Source organism: Pipistrellus kuhlii, unplaced genomic scaffold, assembly GCF_014108245.1.
Source record: "Pipistrellus kuhlii isolate mPipKuh1 unplaced genomic scaffold, mPipKuh1.p scaffold_m20_p_1, whole genome shotgun sequence".
NCBI lineage: Eukaryota > Metazoa > Chordata > Mammalia > Chiroptera > Vespertilionidae > Pipistrellus > Pipistrellus kuhlii.
The window spans coordinates 78,528,180-78,555,945 of record NW_023425404.1 but is presented as its reverse complement, the minus strand read 5'-3'; the positions used below and the strand labels follow the sequence as shown (position 1 = coordinate 78,555,945).

Here is a 27,766-nt window from a genome sequence, read left to right as displayed (position 1 = left end):
AGCCGAACAGTGTTTCTCCCTCACCTCAATATTTTTCTCTCTCCTTTTCCCTACCTCTCTCTAAAAATCAATAAACAGATGAAGGGGTGAGGAAAATAATAACAACAATAATAGTAATGATGTGGAGTAATGGAAACATTGTATATTCTCTGACCCTAAAATTCCACATCTGAGCATAAACTATTCTGATAGTCAGAAAATACATATAAGAAAGTTTGTAAAAAGAAAGAAAGAAAGAAAGAAAGAAAGAAAGAAAGGAAGGAAGGAAGGAAGGAAGGAAGGAAGGAAGGAAGGAAGGAAGGAAGGAAGGAAGGAAGGAAGGAAGGAAAGAAGGAGGAAGGAAGAAAGAAGGAAGGAAGAGAGAGAGAGAAAGAAAGAAAGAAAGAAAGAAAGAAAGAAAGAAAGAAAGAAAGAAAGAAAGAAAGAAAGAAAGAAAGAAAGAAAGAAAGAAAGAAAGAAAGAAAGACAGACAAGAAAATTCCCAAATATTCATCAAGAGTAGAATGGATAAATAAGTTTTAAGTTATTGTCTTCTGCAGTCAAGATGAATGAACTATAGGCACATGGACTAAAGTGGATGAATGTCAAAACATTAATTTAAATGGAAAAAAAACACACAAAAGAGAACATAAAATGAGATTTTGTGTAGATAATGTTCAAGAAACTCCATTCGTAGGTTGCATAGCTGACATTTATAACATAGGCCAGGGTGCCTGTGCTTACATCCCAGCCCCCACTTCCTAGCTGTGTAGCCTTTAACTCTGTACTCAAAGTTGTACAGCAAGGACACTAGTACACATTCAGATGTCCTAACATGGTGGGTAACACATGGAAGTATCAATAAACGTTAGGCATTATTATTATTATTCTCTGACCCACTAGGTGGAGCCTCAGAGGTGCCAGGATAGCAGGTACACACCCACTTCCTGAGAGCAGCAGCAGGGGGCAGAGTAAGAAAATGCCAGGTGACAAAGGCTCTGAGAGCAGAAATCTATAGTTGCTATTGAGGAGGAATGTGAACCACTCAGACCTAAGGAAAAGGAAAAGGGAACTGGGATTGCTGGAGTCCCAGTGACTATTCAGCCCTAACCCAGTTGATATTTTTTAGCCAACTAGTTGTTCTGAAGAAACAATAAGAATTAAAATAAAAGTAAGGACATCTGTGCTTGCACAAGATAAGAACTACATGCAGTCCATTTCTGATTTTTCCTCCCCACAGGATGAATTTCCCAGATGGTAGTTATTTCAAGCCTTTTACTTGACCACTTTCCGCCTGTCTCCCAATTGATGGCTTATTGGCACCTTCTTCAAAGAATAGGACAGAATGAAAAAGCTTTAAAATGTAGATCCCATCAGCCCTCACATCGCAGACTTAGCCATTTCTTAAACTCAAGATGTGGTATGGCGAGGCTGAATTTTCCCTCTGCGAAAATAATAGACATACTCGAGAAGTGAGACTTTCAGGCAGTCACACGGATGTCCGTTTTATCTGTCTTCTTGCCACCAGCCTTTATAGTTTGATTATTAAGCTGTCAGTTTGAGGAATAAAGTGAGCCCTTGTTTTGATGTCTACAGACTTAATTACCATACAGGATTTACTCTACTTTGCAATGGAAGGCTAATAATGGGCAGAAAAAAATGAAGATTTATACCAAAGTGAACTGTGATCTTGAATGCGTTAGGAAAATTCCATACAATTTTTACTGGCATTTTATCATCACTCTCATATACAGAAAGCTATTATTACATGTAGTGTAACTACTACAATGCTTTGTTTATTACTTACCCTCTTATTTCTACTTGAGCTACAGCAGTGATGTTGATTTGCAGGCTCACAAGATTGCTGTCTGGATTGTCCTTGTTGGAACTAAAACAAAACGACATAAAATTTAAATATATTTTCTCAGACATGTTACTATAACATATGATCATAAAATACATTCTGTATATCACTTGAGCAACACACATTACCAACATGCTAATTCAGAAAACAATGGCATATCCATTCTATAAAATCATAACCACTTATATATGGAAATGCTAAGATCCATTATGATCAGAAGTAATGAATATAACTTTTCATGAAGAGACATCTTATCAGAAAGCACATTTGATATCTAGAGAAGCTAATCTTTTTTCTGATTCAATGGCTACACCCAAAAGGCAGTGAGCTGAGTTCATTTTCCAGCATCTAACTTGGACACATTCCTTAACTTCTCTGAGCATCATATTCATTGCCCATCAAATGAAATAGGACAGCACAGTCAACTTCTATTTTCCATGCTCATAAAAAGGAGGACTGGCAAGAATAATCCAAAAGCTACACATAATGGAAAAAGCATTTGCATTTGGCTCTGGAATGCATCATAGCATGCATTGTTTGGGCAGCAAATTTATCTTCTGTATGGGTTTATTTCTTAAGTAATATTAAAATAAGTTGGCATTCACTGCCTGCTCACTGACCCTCAAGGGTGGAGTTGGGGAGGCCTGGCTAGTAGGGTGAAGAAGGGAGATGAGAGAAAGTTGGGCAGTTCATGCAGAGGCAATGAGCAGATGGCATCAATGTTTGTCACGTGCATCAGGAATCTCAAGCTGGGACCCTGGCCAGGTAGCTCAGTTGGTTAGAGCATTGTCCTGATACACCAAGGTTGTGGGTTTGATCCCAGGTCAGCACACATACAAGAATCAACCAATGAATGCATAAATAAGTAGGACAACAAATTGATGTTTCTCTCTTTCTTAAAGTCAATCAATAATTTAAAAAAAAAAAAGAGTCTCAAGATGGAAGGTACATGCTTAATAATATTCCTTTTACAGCAGCAAAATGATTTTCAAGTTTGCTGTTTCTTTCTCTCCAGCAAATATAAGTAGACATAAATTTAACTATGCCAAGATAATTACTGGAGAAGTGAGTTTCCCCCAAAGAAACTTGTGTTAAGCAGCCAGTACTGTAAGGAAGATGAAATGTGTCTCAAGAGGCTTGACCTAGTAGCTGAGCTTTTGGATGCATTTATTGTCCTTCTGTGCTTTCATTGAAGTCACCCTCATATCCCAAAGACTATGCAGCTTGTAGCAAACTGAGAGGTGGCCACACCCCTACTAACAGGCCATGATTATATTCAGGTCTCATTAGGCAGAGTAAGCACCTCTTCTTCCCACAGAATCTCACAGATTCAACGGACAGGCTCTAACCCTGCAGTGGTGGTAATGGGTATGTTCTGTTTAGCTTTGGAAGCTTTCTAAATGTGGGAGCTGGAGAAGACAGGATAAAAGACTGCTTTCAAAGGAGGAGTTAGAATTGTTCCCACATTGCTTTGTAAAAGTCCCGTTTGATTGTATATACTGATAAGGCAACTTAAACGACAAACACACATAAAAGACATTAACAGGCAAATGTCAGGCTCATTTTCTGTAATGGGGATCACTGCTAAGCTTGTGATGAGCCTAGGGGGACTTGTTCACCAAAGTCTGAACACCCGTCTCCAGGCCATTTTATTATTATCCCATCTGGGGAGGATCAGTCAACTAAAACATTTCTTTCTTGCTTGCTTTTTTTAAAGGCAGAATTCTGAATTACTAACCAATAAGAAGTCATTAAGTAAACTCCACTTGTTGCAGACTTCGTGGTTCCAAACCCATTACAGGAATGTGGTAGTTTGGAAATGTAAGTCTACTTGTTTCACGGATTAATTAGACTTTTTTCTATTTTCTAGTTCATTACCATTTTGTGGAAGTGGAAATTAGAATTGGGGATAGGGGGGGAGTGTCATTTAAGCTATTCCATAATTCTATTGTATTTTCTTTCTAAGAGGTTCAAATAACACAATTTCCATTATTCACAACACCCTGAAAATATAAATATATGGTAAGCACTGAAATCATCTTGGGACAGGAATCCAATATGAGGCTTACAGAGGCAGTTTTGAAATTTAACAAAAGCAAAGGCAGACCCTGAGGCCAGACCTGGTTTGCTGATCAGGTTCATCCTGCCATATAAGCTTCACAGGACACTTGGTACTGCAACCAGTGATGTCAACAAAGCTCCCAGCGAGAAAGGTACCAGACTTGACATATAACTTGGAAACTTCTTTGACCTCTTTCCTGGAAGGAAACCCGCCTCACTAATATAAATGCTGTATTCAAACAAGCAATTTGCCACAGCCCTGGATGCTGAGCTACTTAAACTGTCAGTGCTACCCTGTTTCCCCGAAAATAAGACAGTGTCTTATATATTTTTGCTCCCAAAGATACGCTAGGTCTTATTTTCAGGGGATGTCTTATTTTTTCATGAAGAAGAATATGGTACACATTTATTGTTAAAGGAAATTTATTACCTGTATACGGTACAGTAGTTGTCAACACAAACCAGACAAACTGTGAATCCTACAGTATCAAGAATTTACTCATTTATTCAATGACAATCATGTCATCATCTTCTGGAACATCATCATAAAAATACAATTCCTGAATTTCCTGGTGAATTTCTTTTGACTCCATTTCTTTCAGAATCAGTGGACCAAATCTCTCATGTTTAGCCTGGGGGGGGGGGGGTTATTTTCGGGAGATGCCTTATATTTCACTCAGAAGGAAACCTGTAAGTAGGTCTTATTTTGGGAGGATGTCTTATTTTCAGGGAAACACGGTAGTTCTATGCAAGAAACGCTGAATTTCCTCTCCGTGACTGCGCCCTCTGTCATGCATCAAGGATAAAGATGTTTTTTTTACCTTTTACTCCAATGCAATTTTTTTTTTCTTTACTGTGGCCTACTTTCTATTTTCTAGCAATCCCTCTATGCTTTCTGAGGTCTTTGGAATATCAGCAAAAGCAATACAATGTTCATGTCACCATTACTGAGGAGGCAACAGCAACGATGATCACAAAGATGTGTTCGTACATGGGAATTGCTCTCTGAGACCCACGCTACACAGGGAGGAAAATGTTTACATGTCACACACTGCCAGGGCACGGAGACACCATGTAATGCAAACATTGGTGACACAAAATAGTTTAAGTTTGTTAATTTGTAAATCTCAGTTTTCTTTTGTGAAAAGGGGCATTAAATGTGGGTAACAGTGGTCAATATGGACCAAAGCTTTAGAGTTCAGAGCATTTGGTTTAGTTTAGTTTTGGTTTAAACACATTTAAACTGGACACAAACCATCCATTAAATACTTACTTACATCTTTGGAGTCTGCCAGAAAAGCATGCAGATAAAGGCGCACTTCTCAAATGCTTTTGTAATTGAGAACTAAAAGTATTCTCAAATGCTTTTATCACTGTAACATATGTTTTTGGAATTGATGCTTTATGTAGGCTCCCCAGTTCTTTCCGCATTTTCACATTTTTCAAAATAATGTTAAAATATTGGTAAGTTTTATAGCACATAAGAATGGAATAGTCATGATATTAGATGAAGGGGATATTAAGAATGCGGATATTTCTACTTTCCATCAAATTCAGCACTTTATCATCTAATTCAGTATTTCAACGATGATCTACGCAGGGTGGGAACGTTGGCCTGCAGGCCATTTAAGGTCTGTGATCTCATTCAGTCTGGTCCTGACAAGGCATCAGGGGTGAATTAATTAAATGTTTGACCAAATATAGCAGGCTAGTTTTTAAGTTGATAATTTTGTGTAGCCCGTGAATTATGTTATAAACATCCAAATGGCCCTTGGCAGAAAAAAGGTTCCCCACCTCTGATCTACAGGGTGGAACTGGGGAAGGCAGAGAACATTCCCAGTATCCTCTGCTCCCCGAGTGAATTGCAAACTGTATCTCTTCTATTATCCATAACTGCAGTCAAAGGTCATGGGGAAGGTCGAGGAATTTGCTTTACGTCTTTGTAACAGACTTTTTTTTTTTTTTTTTTTTTTAATAAAGGCTGCATATTTTATGAAAGGTGTAACTTTCCCCCAAGTGACAAAGCTACATGCCACCACAGGTTCAATGTCACAGACAATGATGGTGAGAACTGAAAACTGGCCTGCTGCCTGGAGTGATGGTGGTCCTCCACTATGGAGCACTCTTTCTTTGTTGTTGTTGTTTTTTGTTTTCCCTGAAAACTTACAAATATTAACCAATTACCCAAGTGAAAATATTGATGAATAGCTAAGCCTCTTGGGAAATATATATTTATATGTTTTTAAAAATGATTCAATAAGCTTTTGATAGAATGAAGGATAATTCATTCTATCTATATATTCCATCATTAATTTGGATTAAAATTTTTTAAATTAAGATTCAGCAAAAAATATTTCATTTAAAATTTAAAAGACCCAATTAAGATCAGAAAATGATATAAAAAACCCTTTTCCCTGTAAATGTAGCACAAAACTTGGGGAATATGGTCTGTGACATAGGTTGCAAATTTTGAAATTGCCTATATTCTTAAAGAGTTTATCTTTTTCTTTAGTCTTAAACTTCTAATTAAGTAGCTATTAAAAATAATCCTTTGTGCAAAATAATTTTTCTAAAAATCCTCACACTTCAATGACACCCTTTTGCAGGACAGAAGGTATGTTTAGAGATTCACCATGATGCACACTAGTATTTGAGAATGAAATTATAAATACTGGTGTTCATATTAGAACGTGCTGGGCAAGTTATAAATAATTATGAAAGGCCTGTATGTGCTTTCACATCAGTGTCTTTCAAACTTTTAAAATTGCAGATCATATATATACACACACACATATATATACACACACACATACATCTCCCAGGATATCTTACTATATATTTATATTTATATTTATCTGAAAGGGATGTTTCATGAATAGGACTCTGATGTATTATGTTTCATCAATTGCCTTTTCTTTTGCTACAAGTCTATAGTCAATAAATGGATTCCATTGCTGGATAATGGGTTGCAGTCCACAGCTGGGGCTCCTGGCCCTCATGAACATGCTCTCTGTGGGTCCTCCTACTCATGAAATATATTCGGCCATGAAGAAGCAAACAGAACTGATGGTACAGTCACACTTGAATTCCTGAGCAGGATTAGTCTTAGAAAAAGGGGGGAGCTATGTGTGACTCAGCTCATAGTTGCCAGAGAAGGCTATGCTCTTCGAATTGGTTGGGGGGGGGGGGGCACAGAAAGAGTAGTTTTATAATAGTTTGTATGGAAAATAATACAGCACAAGAATTCATAAATAATAATTAAAAAAAACTCCATGTTTCATGTATTCACAACTGTAAACCTATTTTTGCCCCACCCTATGTATGATCTTATCTGCATCTTGCCTTGGTGCTCATATTAAACCATCAAAGAGAGACTCATTCATTCTTGAAAAGTTAGAATAGTTCAATATTTCTAATGCAAAATCTATGGGTTTTTTTGCAGAAATTTTGTTCTTAGGGATTAGTTAACCCCCACATGAGAGCATGGTAGGGATGTGAGGGGGTGGAGGTGGTAGAAGGCATGTGCATCAGAATGAGGAAAACTGGAGGTGAAGGGAGGTGGAAAGTGCCCAGGACAAAATTTTTCTCTCATAACTTGCAATCTCTTTCAGAACCAAAAACATTGAAAAAACTGAGATAAACAAAGGAAAAATGGGCTGTGAAAATCTGAGTTCAAATTTCAGATGAACTTTTATATATTGATTTTTTTTACAGAGAGGAAGGGAGAGGGACAGAAAGTTAGAAACATCAATGAGAGAGAAACATTGATTCAGCTGCCTTCTGCATGCTCCCCTACTGGGGATGTGCCCACAACCAAGGTAAATGCCCTTGACCGGAATCACACCTGGGACACTTCAGGCCACAGGCTGTTGCTCTATACACTGAGCCAAACCTGTTAGGGCTCAGATGAACTTTTAAGATGAAGGAGCTTGACAAGTAGCATTCATTTCGCTGTGTATTATTTTAGTATTGAGTGTTAGGCATTTAAAGGTCTAACCTTCTGATTTGAAGATCGAAGTTAATGCTCACGTTTGTTTTCTCAAGACGTGGAACTGCAAATCGGAGGCCCAGAGAATACTAAATTAAAAAAACAAACATACACACATACAACACACTATGTTATTACATGGGAGGAACCTTATACACAGCATAAAATATTTTAAAGTTATCCTGCAAAAACCACTCTGGATTGCTGTCCCTTTTCCTGCTTTTATCTTGGATGGCTGAGAGCTGAGAGGAAGTCATGCAGTTGAGGCAGTAGGGCCCAGACAATGCCAGTCCTTACACATTTGGGTTCCCTCTTTTCACTTAGCCCCATACTCACTCTTCTCCTGACACCTTGCTGTGTGCCAAGTTGAAAACAACCTACATATACGAGGTCAGTGATTTAGAAAGCTGTGATTCCATTTTATGATGGACATTTATGTAGTCTTTGAAATCATGGCTATGAAGCCTATGCAACAATGTGAAAAGTGCTTATGACATCATGATGGTCAATAAATAAGAAAGATTACAATGTTGTAGGTGTGATGTGTTTCAGCTATGATTTTAAAAATCTATCAGTGGAAAAGTCATTGTATAAAAGGAAGGATATATTGTAAGAAGACATACCAAACAATATACTCTGCTATGTTAAAGTTATAAATGTGTGGGTTATTTTTTCCACCTTTATTTTCGAAAGTTTTAAAACTCTCTTGTAATTTTTATAATTTGAAAACAGTTTTCTAAACTTGGAGAAAAGTAAGTCCAATAATAATATGGATGAGGTAAAAACAATAGCTAAGGCATAGGATGATCCCAACCCTAACATGCATTGTTTCATGAAATCACAGCAACTAGTCCGTGAGATAGGGACTGTGGTTGTTTACATTTTGCAATCAAGCAGCAATCTGAGGAGGAGAGAGATTAAGTGACTTGCTCCAGGAGCAAAGCAAATAAACTGCAGATTTGGAATTAAAATCCCTTCAAGCTGCCTCCAGAATCTGTCTCCACTCCACTATGAGAATCAAACCATTAAAAACTCAGGTTAATATGATGCAGTAATAACATGAACTAATAATAAACTGTCACTTTTATCATAAATCACCATTTTTCTAGCCCTTACTGAATGTGCTGCAAGCCAGGTGCTGCCCTAGTGTAAAGCCACCAGTGGTTTATATCACGTCATTGCGTTGCTCCAAACATTCCCGCAAATAGGTGTTCTCCCGCTTCAGTGTGCCTTGCCCGAGACATCACAGCTGATAAATGGCAGTTGGGATTTAAACCCAAGTGTGCCTAATTATGAAGCCTATGCACCTTATGTACCAACCATGATGAATGCCTTTAATATTCCAAGTGTGCAATTTTCTGTCAGGCCTCTGGGCCTTTGCCACATGCTCTTCTCTCTTTGGAAATCTTGTATGCCTTTCCCTGCTTTCTCTACTTGGAGAATTCCTGCTCATGTTTCAAAACACATGATAAGAGATGCCTCCTGCAATACATCCTCTGATCCCACATGCCGGATCAGGCAGAATTTTTTTTTTTAATTTCCTCTATCTTTGCTACTCTCTTATCATTCAACCTATGATATTGCTAATTTTTGAGTTTCTTATTGAATGGGGTTGTATATTTTCATCTTGATATTGTCAGATTCTAGCTTAGTCAGGCATCTACAAGGAATGGCAACAAAACTGGTTATCCATAATAATAAAAGCATAATGTGCAAATCGACCAAACTGTTGTACAGCCAAATGACCGTCCAGACATTTTTTCAGACAAAGCCAGGGCTGTGAAGGTCTACTCTTGCATGCATTTCATGCATTGAGCCTCTAGTTTCTCATAAAAAAAGAATGACGAGAAAGAGTGTGCCATAGTTTGTACACTTCCAGTGATGGGGATCTTACTATATTGTGATGAAGTATACCTAATATTGGTCTTCATTATAGAACTCAGTGTGGGGTGAAGATAAAGGTGTGACAAACTCATATTAGCAAAAGATACGTGTGTTCTTAAGTGGAATCTAACATCAGTTCTCTGGCCATTGATTCTAAGAAGTCTTTGTTGAACTATTATACTATTTTCTTGTTTAAAAGATTTTGCAAATTTTTATGAATCTCATTGGTATGTAAATATTTTCTATTACTGTAGCTATTCTATGAAAATGACATTACTACTTACAAATCAGAAGTTACACTTCTGAATACTGCCTTGAATAGTTTGTTAAATTAAAACATAAAGATGCTTGAAAACTATTATGATGTTTTTTAATATTTAGGACTGCTTTTACCTTTGGAATTTTATTACAGCCCATGAGAGCATTTTTTTTAAAGTACAAAATGAGGTAAATAAATCAAAGTGTTTTATAACAAAGCAGAATGCAATAAAATTGGATGGGCATTATAAAGTGAGATAAGAAAGCTATTAGGTGACTTATACTATAGACCTCAGAGATAAATGAATAGAAACAATTTACTTCCTTGACTTCTAAAGATTACTTCCTGATAAAACAGATTGACATGGTTTCACATAAACATATTTGTGGTTAAGACCACACTGTCATTTTACCCTCCACTTTGAATGTCAGTGGTAGCCAGTTTCTGTTCCATGGTTATTCTTAGTTATTGATGAGTTTAGATTACCTCTGGTCTAGATTTAACACCTTTAATAATGAAAAATTGAATTAGTGCCCAGTCATCTACAGATGCTAACACCATTGCCGTTACGCCAATTCATTTCTCTTTGGCCTTAGGGAGAACTCTTCATATCAAATTAGGTGGTTGGATTGTGGTTGAAAATTAGCAAAAGGATTTATTAGCTTCCAGAGAAAAGAATTCTAAAGAAAAATGTTCTAATGTTGCAGCTTAAATTTCCATTCTGTCTTCCATGGCCTTGTTTAAGTATCTCATCTGTTACCCATTAGTTTTCACCCAAGTACTCATCACAATTTTGCAGACAGGCCTGATTCAAATCTTGGGTCTGTCCTCCATTACCTGTGTGACTTTGGGCAATTCATTTGACTTGAGTCTAAGTTTTCTCATCCATAACATGGGAGAAATACCTGACTCAAAAAGTAGTTGGTTGTTGTGAAAATTAAATGCAACAACGTTGAAAAACCACCCAGTAATGGGTTTATAACAAGAGGGTCATCCAATTAGGTTAGCTTATAAAAGTTGATTTTTCATTTAAATATTTACTTTCTTTTTAACCAAGAAGTGAGCTTACTAGACTATATAGCTTAGTACCCTTTTAAAAATTACCTAGTATCAATGGTACAGTGTTTATTATAATGTAAAAAAAGCAAAAAATACTTTTTTGCACAATATCCTAAAGTATAAATTGGGAAAATAGGTATTTGCTTTTTTGAGTGTTTTCTTTAAAAAAAAATTTTTTTTTTTAATCCTTACCTGAGGATATGTTTTTCTAACTGATCTGAGAGAGAGAGGAAGAGAGAGGGAGAGGAAACAGTGATGTGAGAGAGAAACATAAATCGGTTGCCTCCCTTAGAAACCCTGACCAGGATCAAACCAGAAACCTGGATGTGTGCCCTGTCTGGGAATCGAGTCTGTGACTCTTTTGGTGTACAGGACAACTCTCCAAATTACTGAGCCACACCAGCCGGGGCGGGAATAGGTATTTCTTGATAGAAAGTTTCGAAGGCTCAAAGGCATGCGTGAAACTCTGAGCTGAGAGGTCTATTTATTGCAGTGCTTCTCAGTAGCTTTAAAATGCAAACATGCACCTGAGTGTCCCAGAGGATCTGACATTCAGCAGTGACCACAGAACTCTTCTTTAAAGGCTTATCTCAAGAGATTATGTCTCTTTGGAATATAATTCTGGAAGTTGTTCTAATACAAATCTATGTAATTGTAATTTTTTTTTTCAAACAAACCATTCCATTAATCATCATAAACATCAAATTTAAAATAGAGGAATGTATAGGTTTAGTTTATGTAACAATTAATTACATAGTATTTGCAGATTTCAGAACATTTTTTCTGATATATGACTTCAAAAATAATTATTTCCTCTGTGATATTTATTACAAGAAGTGTACACGTAAACAGTAATGTGTACACGTAAACAGTAATTGCATAAAATAAAAGTTTTGTCCAAAAGTAATACTGAATGAAAAGTTCCTAAATCTGGAAACAAAGAAGAAGAAAAAATAATGAAGAGAAGCTAGTGAAGGAAGAGAAGAAAGAAGAAGGGGAGAAGGAGGAGTGGTGAGGGCCAGGGGAGGAGGAAGAGAAGAAGAAATAAACCAACTCATTATTTCATGAGCATGTTACAGATCATTATTAACTCTTTCTTTTTCTTGCTATAATTTTCTGTATTATTCTTCAGCTAAAATATATTGTCCTTCAAGTAAGATACCAGTTCTTCAAGTCATACCTGGTAAAGCTGATTTAAAAGCTGAATTATTATAATATTTTAATATGAAAGTACTGTGAATTATAATCATATGGGAGGTATATTAGAAATAAAAAAGTTAATCATCTTTGCTAAAAATTTTAATTGTTATTCTTAAATAATTATATTGTACTTGTTTTTTAATTCAAGAAAAAGTTGTAGTAAATAAAAAAAGTCAACAAAAATCTGTAGTAAAAAAAAAAGTAGTATTTATAGACTTGTGACTAAAAGATGTGTAAGAGTGATGTCCAAAGATAAAGCACACAAAAGTATTAATCTTTTGTGTTTTTAACCTTAGATTATCCACTCTGTGTTAGTTATAATGATAAATCCCACCACCCTGGTCGGGAAATTTCCTGCCTAATTTGTTTTAATTGCTATGTACTAAATTGCTAAGTGCTAATTGGGGAGCTTTCCATTAGTTCCTTTTAAAATTCAATTAGACAGAAATCAGTCAGTGCTTCTGGCTTTCTCTTACATTTGTTCCAGCCACCATTGGGTTCCCAAGGTCGCACACCACCATTCTGGTTACATTTTCCATCTTGTACTCACAGCTCAGTGGTCGGAATCCCTACAACGAGAGAGAACACGGGGATTCAGGGGCAGTATAAATTACATCCTGTCACAAAAACAGCGCTGGGGTAGGAAGCGCCTCTTGATTTCAAACACCTGTGGCAGCAGCTGTGCCCAAGAATTAATTTGTGACCAACTCAGAAGAAAAACTTGAGAAAAAAGATTGAAGTTTAATTTTAGAAAGTTTTTAGATTGATAAACCCAACTATTGTGTTTCCTTGAAAAAAAAAAAAAGCTTCTTATAGTATGAATACAAATATTCTAGAAATTATTTTCACTGTTAATATTAAATTAGGCTCGTGAATATCACAGATAATTCAACACAGCTAATTTATTCTTGCAAAAATGAAATGGCAGTATACATGACCATATGACTCAGGAAGACTGCTTTGAACACAAATTTCTACACATCATGGTCCCATTTTTGAAATTACACAATCAATCTTAGTTCAATCCTAAACACTTAAGATGGAAAGACGTTGACCCAGTGCTTCCTGTCTCCCTTCTTCCCCATGCATCCTATTCTGATTAGAATATACAAAAACTCAGTTTTGAAGAGATGCTTAGAGCTATGTTGGAAAAGGTCTCAAGGTTACACCAGAGAAGAGAAGAAAGAAAAGGTTTATCTTTGAACTTGTGCTGTCTGCTCACAGCTCCACCTGTGTCCTCATGTTACTCCCAGCTGCCTAGAATTCACACCTTGTTCGCTACCCTGAGCCCTTATCTTATTTCAAAACCTAATGTCCCTATGGCCATGCTCTGCCATTGGTGGTAGCGACCAATGTGTTCACCCATAATTCCATCAAACTTGGTAAGTGCTACTAATATATCCCCTGAGAGAAAGAGGTGAAGGGATTAAGAATCACACATTGATAGTTACAAAATAGTCAAAGGGATGTGAAGTACAGCATAGGTAATAGAGTCATTAATATTTCAGTAGCTAAGTATGGTGCCAGTTTGGTACTGGAAATATCGAGGGGGAACACAATGAAAAGTATATGATTATCTAACCACTATACTGTACACCTGAAGCCAGTACAAAATAATATTGAAAGTGAACTGTAACTGGAAAATAAAAATTAAACTTCTAAAAGAAAAAAAAAATCAAAAAGCCTGTAACCCTCATTCCCAAAGATAAGCTTTCAAGATGAGGACACTTACAAAGGAGCAGCCTTTTGGGGATTTGTGCCCCCTGAGAAGTCCATGGAAGAGCATTCTGAATATGAGGGCCGTTTATCCATCTTTTAGCTGTATTGGAATTTCATGTAAAGAAGTAATGTGAATTTCTAAGTAAAAGTTTCAGAAACTATCCTCCATTCCATCCTTTTCCACTTTATTGAGAGAGAAAAAGATTTAAAACCAAAACAAAGAAAAGACAAACAAACCCCAGACATCTAGATAAAGAATTCTGTAGGTAGGTCATTGCTCTGAGAAAACAAGAATCCGGAGGAAGGGGCTTTGTGTCTGTCCTATTCCCAGGGCCCAGAACAGTGTTGGGGAAAGGGCGATGGTGTCGGGAGATAACAGTGAAAGTAGCTCACACTCTTTGCTAAGGAGGAGCTTCAATGAAATAGACAAACACACACTAACTATAAAGTCCTCCTCCTTAATCACCCTGGTAATTCTCTTCCTATAGCATCCATTGAAAGTCTGTTGCAAGTAATGAGAAAGGTGTGAATCACTCATATTTAGAGGCATAATTTAAAACATGTTCGCTCTAAATATGAATGAATGAAATGTCAATTTCTGATGGAGGCAAGAAACATTTTCTTTTTTTAATTGAATTTATTGGCATGACATTGGGTAATAAAATTATACAAGTTTGAGGGGTACAATTCTATAATACATCATCTGTATATTGTACTGTGTGCTCACCACCCCAAGTCAAGTCTCCTTTCATCACGATTTACTCCCCCTTCACCCCCTTCTTCCCCCACCACACTTTCCCTCAGATATTCACCATACTGTCATTTATGAGGTTTTTCCCCTCTTAATCCCTTCATCAAAATATATTTTTTAAAAGCTGGTAATAATCTCTATCCTGAAAGATTCCATTAGTATCTATTCAACCTTAAGACTTTATAACTAATTCAAGTCATACAGATACGTTTTGTGTTGAAATTATTAACTCAGTCCTGAAAACAACAAAAAAAAAGAAACACAGCAAAAGCCTTTAAAAATGCCCATGTATCCCCTGAATACAATTCAAGGATTCAGTTCCTATAGTAAATATTTTTATCTTATCTTAAAGTTAAAAGTTATATATACATTTTTCCAGCTTTCTAGAAATAGCTTTTCCACATCAATCAGTTATTTCCTCTCCACAGACCATCACCCTTTTTCTTTTTTTAACCTTTGTTTCCTCTGAGTGAGAGAAACAATAATTGTTTTTCTAGATATTTCTAGATTATTTTCCTCTGCTGTTCCAGGAACATTTTTGTTCTAATCCATTTATAGCTCTAAGGGTATCATTCATGCATTTATTCATTCACTGAAAATATTTACTGTTATTTACTAGACACTTTCCCTCACTAAACTTCCTGTTATTACAAATGGAGTAAGTGATCACAAGCAATTGCAATGAGCAATGGAAACACAATACAGTGTGCTAAGTTTATGGTAGAAGAAATTGGTAGTGACAGAGGAGGACTTGCGCATAGATTTAAGCAACCAGAAAAGGGAGCAGGGATTAAGCAAGGGGCCTGGACCTAACAGCAGAGGCTTCGATCTTGGCTCCACTACAGCACAGCTATGTAACTTTCTGCATGTTCCTGAACTTCTCCTGGTCTACTCGTATACAATGAAGGTGATGATAGCCTTGCCATTTCTCAATAAAGCTGTCATGAGGATTAAGTAAATGTATTTTGACCCATTTCCACACCAGACCAATAGCATACCATATTCATTTCAAAAGCCTAAACATTCATAATTTTTATCTTTTTACACCTCATTACGAATATATGTGATAATGTTAAGCCCATTTGAATTGTAATAATGTGAAATTTATTAAAACTACAACAAATTTGGCCTTTTAACTAAGAATTATTGTACATTGGAGAAATCTAGATGAATATATATGAACAATTTTTCACTAATGAAAATTTTGGATATTCATAATCATAATTTAATTATAACACACATTGGTTGATAAATATTTACCTAAAAATATTAAAGGTAGTTCTAGAACCAGAGAAAAATCATGCTGTAACTTAAAGCATTATAAAAAATAAATAAAATATGCGGAGCTTAGGGCAGTGCCCAGCCCACAACAATTGCAAAATAAATTTTAGCAGTCTCAGTCATTAGTAAACTGAGGCCTAAGGTAGGGGAGGGTTGTGAGAGTAAGAGATCATTCATATAAACACAACCAATGGATACAAGACACTGGGCGGGGCGGGGGGGAGGGGGAGATGAGGGCATGCGACAGGGGGTAGGGGAGGCTGGGGGAAGGTCAATGGGGAAAAAATTAGATATATATGTACTATTATACTTTAAATAATAAAATTTTTAAAATAAATAAATAAATAAATAAATAAATAAATAAATAAATAAAATCCTGATGTGCCCCCCCCCCCCAACATATAATCCTTATTATTCAAAAAGTGAACTATTCACATGGAGGAATCCAAAAGGCCATTATCTTGGTCTAAACAAGCTTCCGAAGAACATGGCAACCATGAAAGAGAAAAATTAAAGAATAAAAGGACTGTTGAAGTACTGAGTAAGAAATCACAAAGAAATTGTTAAAATAATAATATGAAGTGATATGAAGAAATAGCAAATAAGTTTCAAAACATATAGCAAAGAACTGAAATGCATAAATATATCACAATATATATTTATATAGTGTATATGAGGCCCCTAGGATCATAAGAAATGCAAAAAAATTCACTGTTAATAACTCATTCTCAAATTTCCTTCCAAAAAAATCAAATTGTCCCCTGTGGAGTTTGGGCCCCACGTTGGGAACTACTGACATAGGTCTTTATTTCTAGAAAAATTTAGAAGGAAGGTCACCAAAGGGAAGGCTAAAGGTTGACTCAGTTAAGGTGTCCAGAGAAAGAGATGATCACCATCTACATTTAAAAAAAATATGTTTTTATTGATTTCAGAAAGGAAGGGAGAGGGAGAGAGACAGAAATATCAATGATGAGAGAGATTCATTGATTGGCTGCCTCCTGCACTCCCCCTACTGGGGATCAAGCCTGCAACCTAGGCATGTGCCCTGACTGGAATCAAACCTTGACTTCATGGGTTGATGCTCAATCACTGAGCCACAGCAGCCAGGTCACTGTCTACATTTTTTAAAAGGTCGGTGTTTTCAACAAAAGACAGCAAAACTTACAATCAGATAATCCCAATACTTTTCCTCCTGATAAAAAAATGTTTTAAAAATACTTGAATTTAGCCAAAACCAGTTTGGCTCAGTGGTAGAGCCCCTTCCTGGCTGATTGCAATCAAATATCACCTACAAATACTTCTCCATGGAAGTATTTGTAGGTGATATTTTTCTATGAAAGTTTTCTCAGAAACTTATAATGACCATATGACTGTTAAAGATACATGATTATTACCCTCCTGGATTTACTTTTTACTAATAAGATAGTTTAACCAAAATATAAAACATGAGACTAGAGGTGTGAATAGAGAATTTTATATTCTCAATGTTTTTCAATGCCTATAAAATACCAATATCACAACAGTTTGTTAAGCTCTCTTTAGAGGAATTATTTTTCATTAAATTATTTAAGCATTAGCATCTTCAAACTCCTCAGAATATGCAGCATTTGGAAACTCGGATGAATTAAATAAGTTAGAGTTTAAGAGAACAAATCCACCAGCAAGTTGCTAAGGAGCGTCCACTATGCCGAGCTCTGAATGAGGGGTGAGTATGAAAGAATATTCACCTTGGTCTCTGCCCTAAATTGTGAGTCCAAATATTTCTAAAAATGAGGAACTCTCTCCATTATTCTACAATGTATTTTAAACCAAGCAATCATAAACACAACAGAACCTTTGGATACTCTGAGTGGGAAGATTCATGTTCTGACAAGGAAGGAAAGACTATAAAAAGCATCCACGTCAGTTTAATAAATAGTGGCATTGCGGGGCCTGGCAAATGATGAAGACATGGCTTTTCTTGGACCCAGTCCCGAAAAGGTGGACCATGGAGAGAGAAAAATGACCATGTTTCCTTCCCAGTGCCTGTCTGGGTCATTATCAGTGCTCAGTCGGGATTGGCTGGACCTTCCTCCATAAGTTGTAATGAGAACCAGACCTCCTGGGACCCGCTTGATACTTAAAGGAACTCAAAACAAAGGCCTGAAAACAGCCAGTGAGAGTAGGCGTGAGCTTGTGAATTTAGCAGAGAAATCAATCCATGTGTAAGCTGCTTCTTTCAGCAATTATATTCTCTTCCTTGCTTCGGCTTTCAAACTTTGGCCAATGTACGTTTGCATGTGTGGCCAAGAAAGACCATCCCCCTTCCTGGCTGACTGCAATCATGATTAACAAGTAAAGTGCCATTTTCTTTTCTTCTTTTAAGGAAGACACTCTTAGCTAAGATGGTTCTACTTAACATTGGTTTGACTTCCAAAATATACCTAGCACTTTAACTTCGAATAATTTGTAGGCATTACCTTGCTGCTGCGCTCAATCCCGACATAATCTGCCTCTTCTGGTATCGTCACCAAGAGCTCCGCTTCATAGGCTCCTTCGCCTTCATTTCTTGCATTGATGATGAGCATAAGGTGATTTTCATCTCCAATGATGACCTGATGCTTATCTCTAGAAATGCAGTTTAACAGGGATCGTTAGATACTCGCTGGATTCATGGGTATTTTAGTTAAGGACTTACCTTTCCTTACCTAAGGAAAAGACGAAAGATGTGGAAATGCAAGACTGAGGCAAAAAGAAGATGGTGGCCATGAAGATGTGTTGAGAAGAATCAAGAGAACCAGGTCTGGCTGGGAAGGACCGGAAAACATCCAATGATGTGCTGGTCAATGGTTAACAACCAGGTCTCAAAAAGCACACCCCACACCATTCGCAACATTTGCTGATTCCAGTGGTATGAATCCTCCCACTATAGTCAATGTCAAGCTACTGACATACCTAATAATCTGCCAGCAAAAATTCTAGTAAATTTAACAATTGCTCAGAAGCCAGAATGAGCAGCTTTCACACATCCCTGAAAACAACCAGCAGGAAGTAAGATGAGCCGTGGAGGGAGGGAGGGAAGAGAGAGACACAGTTTAAAAACTCTGAGTGGGAGACGTGCAATGCAAAATGTACAAGGAGAGGGAAGAAAGTAGCAGATAAAAGATCACAAGTGACTGATTAAGATTGTGAAGTATTTTGAAGAAATGTAATTCACTCCAAACTTTAAATTGAACCAACATCTGGAAATGCCTATTTCACTTTTGACCCTGGCTAACTTGTGAAGTTTGGAGAAAGTCTCCTTGAGAGATATCAAGTGGATTCCAAACATTGGCAGTGAGACAGGCCCTGAGGGGTGGGGTGTCAGGTGAAGGAGCATGCATCTGTTTTGTCCCATCATAGATAGCTCAGATCTTCATTTCATTTCTTTGCATATTATTATAATGTAACACCATTATGGGATGGTGACTCGTCACTATAGGCAACTGGGAAGTCCCCTGATTCTGATAGGATTTTGTGACACCTTTTGCTTTACTCCAAAGAGTGCAATTCCATTTCCCCAGCAAATTAAGGTTGGTTTGTGTTGACAGTTTTGAGGATGCCTTTGAGTCATGGGGTGTGCATACGAAGTTTTGGCTAAGGTGTTGATGGAACCAGCCTGTCTCTGAATTCTTTGCCCACAGAACGGAGACAAGTAAATTCAACCTGACCCACTCCATATATGAATTTACTTTGAACAAAAACTTCTGATTAAAAATGAAACAGCTCAGGCAAAACCTTAGGGTGGCCACTTGACACCAACGATGAAGAACTAACCCAAACCACAGGCTAACGCAAAGTGTAGCCACGATCAAGACTTCCATGCAGTGTATTTTTTGTAAGAGTTGAAAGTGTATACTTTCTCCAGAAAAGCTTTAAATAAACACCTGTATTCCATTAGGTAAATGTACAAGTTTATTTATTTAAACTTACGGTCTGGCTGACAGCTTCAAGTCAGGAACGCACATGTTGTCTTCCCCACAGTCCACCAGGATGTGAGCCTGTGTTGTGCAAAGAACAAATCAGAAATAATCTGGGAAAACTGGAATCACATCCTTTTTCTTGAAAATTATGAACAATTCCATAAACTAAAGCAAAGCTCTCGTTTCACTAGGCATGATTCTACCCAGCTAGAAGCCCCACGTTCAGCAGTGACCTCCCAGTAGAGGCCAGTTTACATAACAGCCCGATTCCAACTCATTCTGAAATGTCTGTAAAGAATGTGAATCTGGCAATGTTTTGAGAATTACAGACTGCATTGCTTCCATTACAGCCACATTTTGAACATATTAAATCTTGGTTGCACAAGGGGATGGGCTGCTGAAAACACAATGATGCAGTGTTTCAGGAAACCTGTTAGAAAAATCTCCCAAATGTTACATATTTGTGTGCAGGAATGAGACAAAAGGGGCTACGTTCCATCGTAAGGTCACCCAGGAATGAGACAAAAGGGGCTACATTCCATCGTAAGGTCACCCAGGGCCTGACTGAGAATACGAAGACGGTCAAGGACCTACCTGTTCAGTAACAACATTTTCCCTGTAGTGGTTCAACATTGGTTTCACTTCCAGGCCTTCTTTAAAGGTGGACTCATCCAAACTGTAATTCAAACTAATGTTGATTGGAGATAATTTATCTCGAAATTCAGTTTCATCCTGGGAAAAATAATGAGAGTCAGGAAGGCTCTGTGAATCAGCTGCAGGATGTTAGTCTGTGAAAGGCACTGGATTTAGCGAAAGAGAGTAATGAAGTAATCATCACCATCACCAGCTTAAGCACTCACTGACTATTCATACAGCTTAATTAATACATATTCAGAGAGGATTCATTTAGAGCTGTGGTTTCATTGAAATATACTCTTCTAGAGGTAAGCTTCAAGGTCTCCAGATCTTCAAAACTCACATAGGTTGGCTAAATTGCAAAGTTAAAAAATTGTCAACACGAAACCAATCTATATATGTAATACATATTTAAAGTTTCACTAATTGGGATTTATATTTCCATGAGGTTGGCACAATCTATGAGTTCTGTTGGGCTCACAGGAAGAAAACATCTTGATTCTCTTCCTCTCTTAACATCTCTCTAAGGCTTAGAGTCTAAGCCCTCACTTGTATGAACTTCAAAACACTTTCAGCACATTTACAGTTCCTTCCGAAAAAGAAATAGAATGCCCTCGAGGTGAAGAAGTGAGTGAGTAGCACCAAGCCTGAACACACGGAACACCTTACTCCATGTGGTGAACATCCCACCCTTCAATTGTGTGCCAGTCAAGGTCATAATGAGACTCCAGGGTCACGTGCCCTGCTTTCCAGACATGTTTGTAAACTTTGCCTTCACCATATTTCCCCTCACTAAGTCCATTAAAGGAGGAGATGAAATAAGAAAGAATAATAACCTCACAACTGGTGAGAAGATGAAATAAGTGTATGATAAATATTTTGGCTTTGTTAATTTCACAGTAGGTTTGGAGTTATTGGTAAAAATCCACTGCTTTAAAAATATAATTATAAATGACTTTTAATAAAGGCTTTGAATGCCTAAATGTTTTCCTGAGTTGGCTCTTAAATGCATATTGATAAAATCTGGCTAAACATAGTCATGTAGGAGAAAAATTCAAATAAATTATGTTATTTTGCGGGGGAGGCAGTTACAAATGAAAACCACCTGAGTTAGTGCTATTATCAAGATTGTGAGCAAAACAAAAAGAAACCATGAGAATTAATAGCAACATATCATTGGGTTAGTCAGTGGAAGGAAGTGAGCCTCGAGACCGGAGAGTACAGCCTTAAAATAAAGTTTCCTCCAATAAAATGAAAATGATGTGGACAAGGTTGATGGTTAAATGGAAAAAAAAAGTGGTTCTGAATGTGATAGGCCAGAAAGGTGATTCTGGAACACTTACTCGCAGGTAAACCACAAAGTCCTGGCACTGGCGGGATTTCTGCTGCTTTATCACGAGAGGGAAGATGAAATGTGACTGATGGTTGTCAAGGAAGAGTGTGCGTTTAATGGCGCCTTTTTGCTTCAGGGAATCTAACTGCACCTCAGCAGTCAGGGCTACAGGAAAGAAATAAAGTAAATATAATCAGGAAAGGAAAAGTATTTGGTGGATGTAGTGCTTTAGCAGAGGTCTGAATTCCTAGTTCAACTTGCTTACTTAGAAAACATTTCTTTTTTCATAATTGGGATCAAAAACAATAAAGGAGCTGAGAAAAAAATTAGGAAATACTCCCCAAGCTAAAAAAACAAACAAAAAATTATTTTTTACATAAATCATGTTTTTTCATGAGGTTGGCAGAATCTATGAGTTCTCTTGGGCTCATAGGAAGAAAACATCTTATCATCTCTATAAGCCCTCACTTGCATGAATTTCAAAACACCTTCAGCACATTTAAAGTTCCTTCAGAAAAAGAAATAGAACTTCCACGAGGTGAGGAAATGGGTGAGCAACATCATCCCTGAGCCCAGGGAACACCCCCAGACAATTATTTCTGTTTTTCTAGATAATATTAATACCTATTATTTGAGTAATATTTATAAAGAAGGTTTCATATATATACACTAGGAGTCTTGGTATTAACAAAGGGCTCATTAAAAGTTCTATGCGGTCTGCAGAGAGAAATGCTTATGGTTGACTTTTCTTAGTATACTGTGGAAATAGAAAAAAGAAAACACTCTCACCTATTGTGTTTGGAATGCTCTGGCCTTCTACAGATGCACATACTCTTAAGGAAAAGCTATGGAAAATAATAGTCAGTTATTTATTGGTTAATAAAGTTTTTAAAATATATTTTTTTATTGATTTTTCACAGAGAGGAAGAGAGAGGGATAGAGAGTTAGAAACGTTGATGGACCTTGATGGGAGAGAATCATTGACTAGCTGCCTCTTGCACACCCCCTACTGGGGATGTGCCCGCAACCAAGGTACATGCCCTTGATCGGAATCGAACCCGGGACCCTTCAGTCCACAGGACAACGCTCTATCCACTGAGCCACACCGGTGCTGGCTGGTTAATAAAGTTTTGAATCTGAAGTAGAACTCTCCCCTTAGCTCAGCCTAGATAGATGAATACACTATTTTCCTCTATACTTCACTTATTATACACACAACTAAAAAATAAATATGCATTTAGGACATACACATATCCCACCAGTTGGCCTCCACATTAATATAATTAAGACTGGTGAGGTTATCTGATTTAATCAATGCATTGTTTAATCAACTGCTTGCTGCCTGTATTCAATAAATGAGTATCTCCATGTGCCAGAGTGAAGAATTGAGCAGTACATCGGGGCAACAGCTAGTGGTAGAGCCTGGAGATAAGCAAGACCATGACCCCATTTGAAGAACTTGAAGAAATGTGGCATTTCTGAAGAAATCGGTGCATTAGAGCAAGATGGGAAAGATTGGGAAGAAACAAGGCTTCGAAATTCATGTTAAAGAACTTGGATTTAATCCTAAAAGGTATGGGTCACCACGGTGCGATTAACCCACACCCCCACTCTGCTTGGAAGAAGAGGAAAACGCAGTGGTAACTTGCTGGGGATGGGGCACAATTTGAGGCAGATACATTAGGAAAGGGAATGGCGAGAGAAAGTACATAATGAGTATAGAGCGGCTGGGTCAAGCTAGATAGGTACAATTATATGGCATATAAAGATGCTAAAAAGAGGGTATATGTGCAAAAGAGACACTTTGTAGTTTTTCCTGAACATAATCCAGAGAGGTGTTTGCCACGGTTTGTAGGATGACCTGCATGTGGGCCTGTTCTGTGGCTGTGGAAGGAAAAGGAAGCAGCCGGTGGACTCTGCCTGCCTTGGCTGAATGGGCTCACCTCCCTTCTGACAAATGTCAAGCCCTGACAGCCAGGCTCTGAGATGGGGCTTTTTCACATTACTAAGAAAGTGAAAATATAAGAAAATACTTAAGTATGATTTAATGACAGCTATAACATTTTTGCTAGTAAAATACATAGTATAATTAGAATATTTCTGCAGAACCCAAAAAGAATAAATAATCCCTAATCATACTTTAATTATGTGTCAGCTTCCTGTGTCAAACCTAATGAAAATGTGTCACATCTGGGATTCATCTATCTCCGGTGACCTCAGTCAATGTTTCCCTTCAGGGTAAATAATTTGCCATATGCCATTAAGCCAAGAGTTTCCTGAGATTTCTCCATTATTACAGCATTTTCACCACTTCCCCAGAGAATTAACAAATTCCAGCCCACTTCTACTTCAGTTAGATATATTCAGGGAAGAGGAATAGTTAATCGCATCTTCAAATTTCTTAGCAGGTCTGCCTTTCAAAATTGGAACATCTTTCTGTGTCTAACATTTTTGGAAGTCTTGGTTATCAAAGAAAGCTGCAAACTATTATTCACTAGAGGCCTGGTGCACGAAAGTCGTGCACTCAGGGGGGTGTCCCTCAGCCCAGTCCGTGCCTTCTAGCAGTCTAGGAGCCCTTGGGGGAAGTCTGACTGCTGGCTTTGGCCAGCTCCCCACTGCACATGCTTAGTGCTGCCATGGAGGCAGGAGAGGCTCCCACCACCACTGCTACACTCACCAGCCGTGAGCCCGGCTTCTGGCAAAGCAACACTCCCACTGTGGGAGCACAGTGACCACCAAGGGGCAGCTCCTGCATTGAGTGTCTACTCCATGGTGGTCAGTGTGCGTCATAGCAATGAGTGGTTCCATTGTTCAGTCAATTTGCATATTAGCCTTTTATTATATAGGAATATTAATTGAGTTAAAGTTTCAAACTAAGATTTATGGTCATAGTCAATATGGTGCATTATAGCTTGAATAGGTCTGATGGGAACAAAAAACAACAATAAATCAACTTAGCACTCTCATTACATAAATTCAAAATGAAACTGTCTATAGTGCTTCCGATATATCAGAGGCAGGACGATCCACTACAAATTTTCTAATACTAGTCTTAACCCAATGCAGTATGGTTGAAAATGCTCTGTGATACAACAGTGCCAATAGCCATGGGTGACGGGGAAAGAATGAGATAAATGTGGAACAGGATTTAAATAGCAATTCATTTTTCACTTTAACCAATTCAATCCTATTTATTGATAACAAACTTAAGATTTTACATAAAGTTAAACATATTTAAAGTTCTTTTCAGATTTGAAAAGTGAATAGTTATAAACGTTTACATTTATAATATGAAACATTTTCACTAAATAGTTTTAACTTTTCTGATTTGTTAACAATTAAGATTGAGCTGTCTTTATGTTTTTATTTATAATTTAGAAATTCTAGTAGCAGATAATTTATAAAACTACCCAGCTGTTTGAAAGACACAGAAATTCAAATCAATGGAAGTGATGAACTATATCTGAGTTAGTTTACTTAATAGTTTCAGATGTGCAATACAAGGTTATATTAAATACATACCAAAATTATGGGGGGGGGAAAATCAATAAATGTTTTTCAATAATTTTAGAAAGACTGAGCTAAATTCTTAGAACAAATTTAAAAGGTATCAGAGAAACACATTCTAGACTGAACCAGTTATTAACTTTTCATCTTTTCATGCTCTGAGCCACCATTCAACATTCTAAATATGAAGATAAAACATCTTTCAGAAAATGTATACAATAGAATAAAATAATTATATAAAGGCATATATTTTATTTGCCCACATAACAAATTGCATTTTATCTTAATAATAATTTAATGCAACCAGGAAAATGATTCATGAAAAGACATTTTCTTGTTACAGAATAATATTCTTTCCATAAAATCAAATAGATCTCATAATCTGTTAAAGCTACTTAAATTTTATAAAAATATTGAAAACTTGCTGAGACCAGTTTGGCTCAGTGGATAGAGCATCCGCCTGCAGACTGAAAGGTCCTGGGTTCGATTCCAGTCAAGGGCATGTACCTTGGTTGCGGGCACATCCCCAGTAGGGGGTGGTGCAAGAGGCAGCTGATCGGTGATTCTCTCTCATCGATGTTTCTAACTCTCTATCCCTCTCTCTTCCTCTCTGTAAAAAATCAATAAAATTATTTTTTAAAAATATATTGAAAACCCCTTTGAAAAAATTATCTCGTTTGGAAAAAACACACACACAAAAAAAACACACACACACACACACAAAACACTTTATATCAGAGTGTGCTACACAGATATGCTTAAAAATTCAGCCTATATAGTCCATTCAGCTATGAATGTAAATACACAGGACTATTAAGGGAAATACTGAATTTCTAATACTCATGCCTATATAGCTGGCACAGCTCATTTCATGCTTATTTAATGATTACAGGCTAAGGACTAGCAAGAGAATTATGGTTCCTGTGCCTGGGCCATATAGAGCACAGCTTGTCCAAATTCCTTCACATATTTTCTCAGATCAGGTTTTCATTATATTTTATGGTTTGAAACCCTTTTAAAATGTGCTCTGGGCATTTCCCAGCTACTTTCTAAAGCTGATTAAGGAGTGGACAGGCCTCCAAGAATGGGGAGCTCCCAGCAAAGGATGTTTTTCAAAGAATCCTTCAAGGCCCTCCTCACCCCCACCCTCCACCCTCAAAGGCTTGACTTCCGAATGAATTCCTACCCAAAGGCCATCCATCACCAGCATGCCAAAGTTGACTGGAAATACTGTAACTTCTTTGGGTCAAGACTGCATTCTGACATTCTTAGGAGCCAAACGGACTGAGTTAGACCAGATCTCTGGAAAAGGAGGGCAAATCTCAATCACACCAAGTATCGGTTGAGTTTTCAGAGGATGTACCTTGCTGGCATTGCCCAGTAGGACAGACCTTGACCCTCGAGAACCTACATATTACAAACAAAGCGGCATTTTCTCCGGCTGTGCGACAATCAAGTTCCATTTTGTAGTCCCTGTGGATAGCTGGATAACTGGCAAGATTCAAAAACAGCACTTTCATAACTTGGATAAGCCATACTCTACATGGCCCAGGCACAGGAACCACAATTTTCCTGCTGTTCCTGCTGATGAGATCTTGGCCACAAAAAAATATAGTTTAGGACACAAAAATCACTATTTTTATAATGTTTACCTTCTGTCTGACGGTACATGATAAATTAGAAGACTGACATCTGTTTTTAGCATAAAAAACCAAGTAATTTAACCCGAGCTTGGCTTTTAAAGGAAAAAAAGGACATTATATATGTCTGAAAAGTGGTATCCATACTATATGCAAATCTAAAAGCTGAGGTATTTTATTATCTTTTCAGTTTGGTTAATGTTTCTTTTAAAATGCCAAGAATCTGAAAGAGCTCTCCAAGATTTGTTTCTTTAGGATCATTCCCATGTTTTTATACTGCTGACCTTGGAAGGAGGTGGGGATCAGGGTTGCTCATCCCCGTGCAGCTTAACTTTTGATTCTACAATTGGCCCTTCGCATCTGCAGATTCAACCAACCCCTTACGGAAACTGTTTTAGATTCATAGTTGGGAATCTGTGGTTGGGGAGGCATTATCGTGGGTAGTTGAATCTGAAGATGTGAAACCTGTAGCTGTAAAAGGCCAACTGTATTTATTTAAAACAAATCTGCTTATAAGTGGACCTGCACAGTTCACACCTGTACTTCTCACCTCACCTGAAGCCTGTAGGCTGGAGAAGTCACCTTTAGGTGGTAAACTGACAGCAAATGATCGGGGCCATGTCATAGATCTCGGCTTTTGTTTTAAAGACATACTGCTCGCTAC

At 37.4% G+C, this 27,766-nt stretch overlaps 1 protein-coding gene across 2 annotated transcripts in view; it reads right to left on the bottom strand.

Moving 5' to 3' along the window:
• ITGA8 (integrin subunit alpha 8) overlaps nucleotides 1-27,766 on the bottom strand; it is a 182,849-nt gene that overhangs the window by 38,853 nt on the left and 116,230 nt on the right. For both annotated transcript variants that reach the window (XM_045585839.1, XM_036453147.2), the window contains 8 exons: nucleotides 22,745-22,800; nucleotides 21,966-22,120; nucleotides 20,581-20,718; nucleotides 19,997-20,064; nucleotides 18,505-18,652; nucleotides 12,771-12,863; nucleotides 7,902-7,981; nucleotides 1,787-1,867 (listed from right to left, as the gene is read on the bottom strand). In XM_045585839.1, the coding sequence (XP_045441795.1) occupies nucleotides 1,787-1,867; nucleotides 7,902-7,981; nucleotides 12,771-12,863; nucleotides 18,505-18,652; nucleotides 19,997-20,064; nucleotides 20,581-20,718; nucleotides 21,966-22,120; nucleotides 22,745-22,800 (819 nt within the window). The remainder of the gene's footprint in view (nucleotides 1-1,786; nucleotides 1,868-7,901; nucleotides 7,982-12,770; nucleotides 12,864-18,504; nucleotides 18,653-19,996; nucleotides 20,065-20,580; nucleotides 20,719-21,965; nucleotides 22,121-22,744; nucleotides 22,801-27,766) is intronic.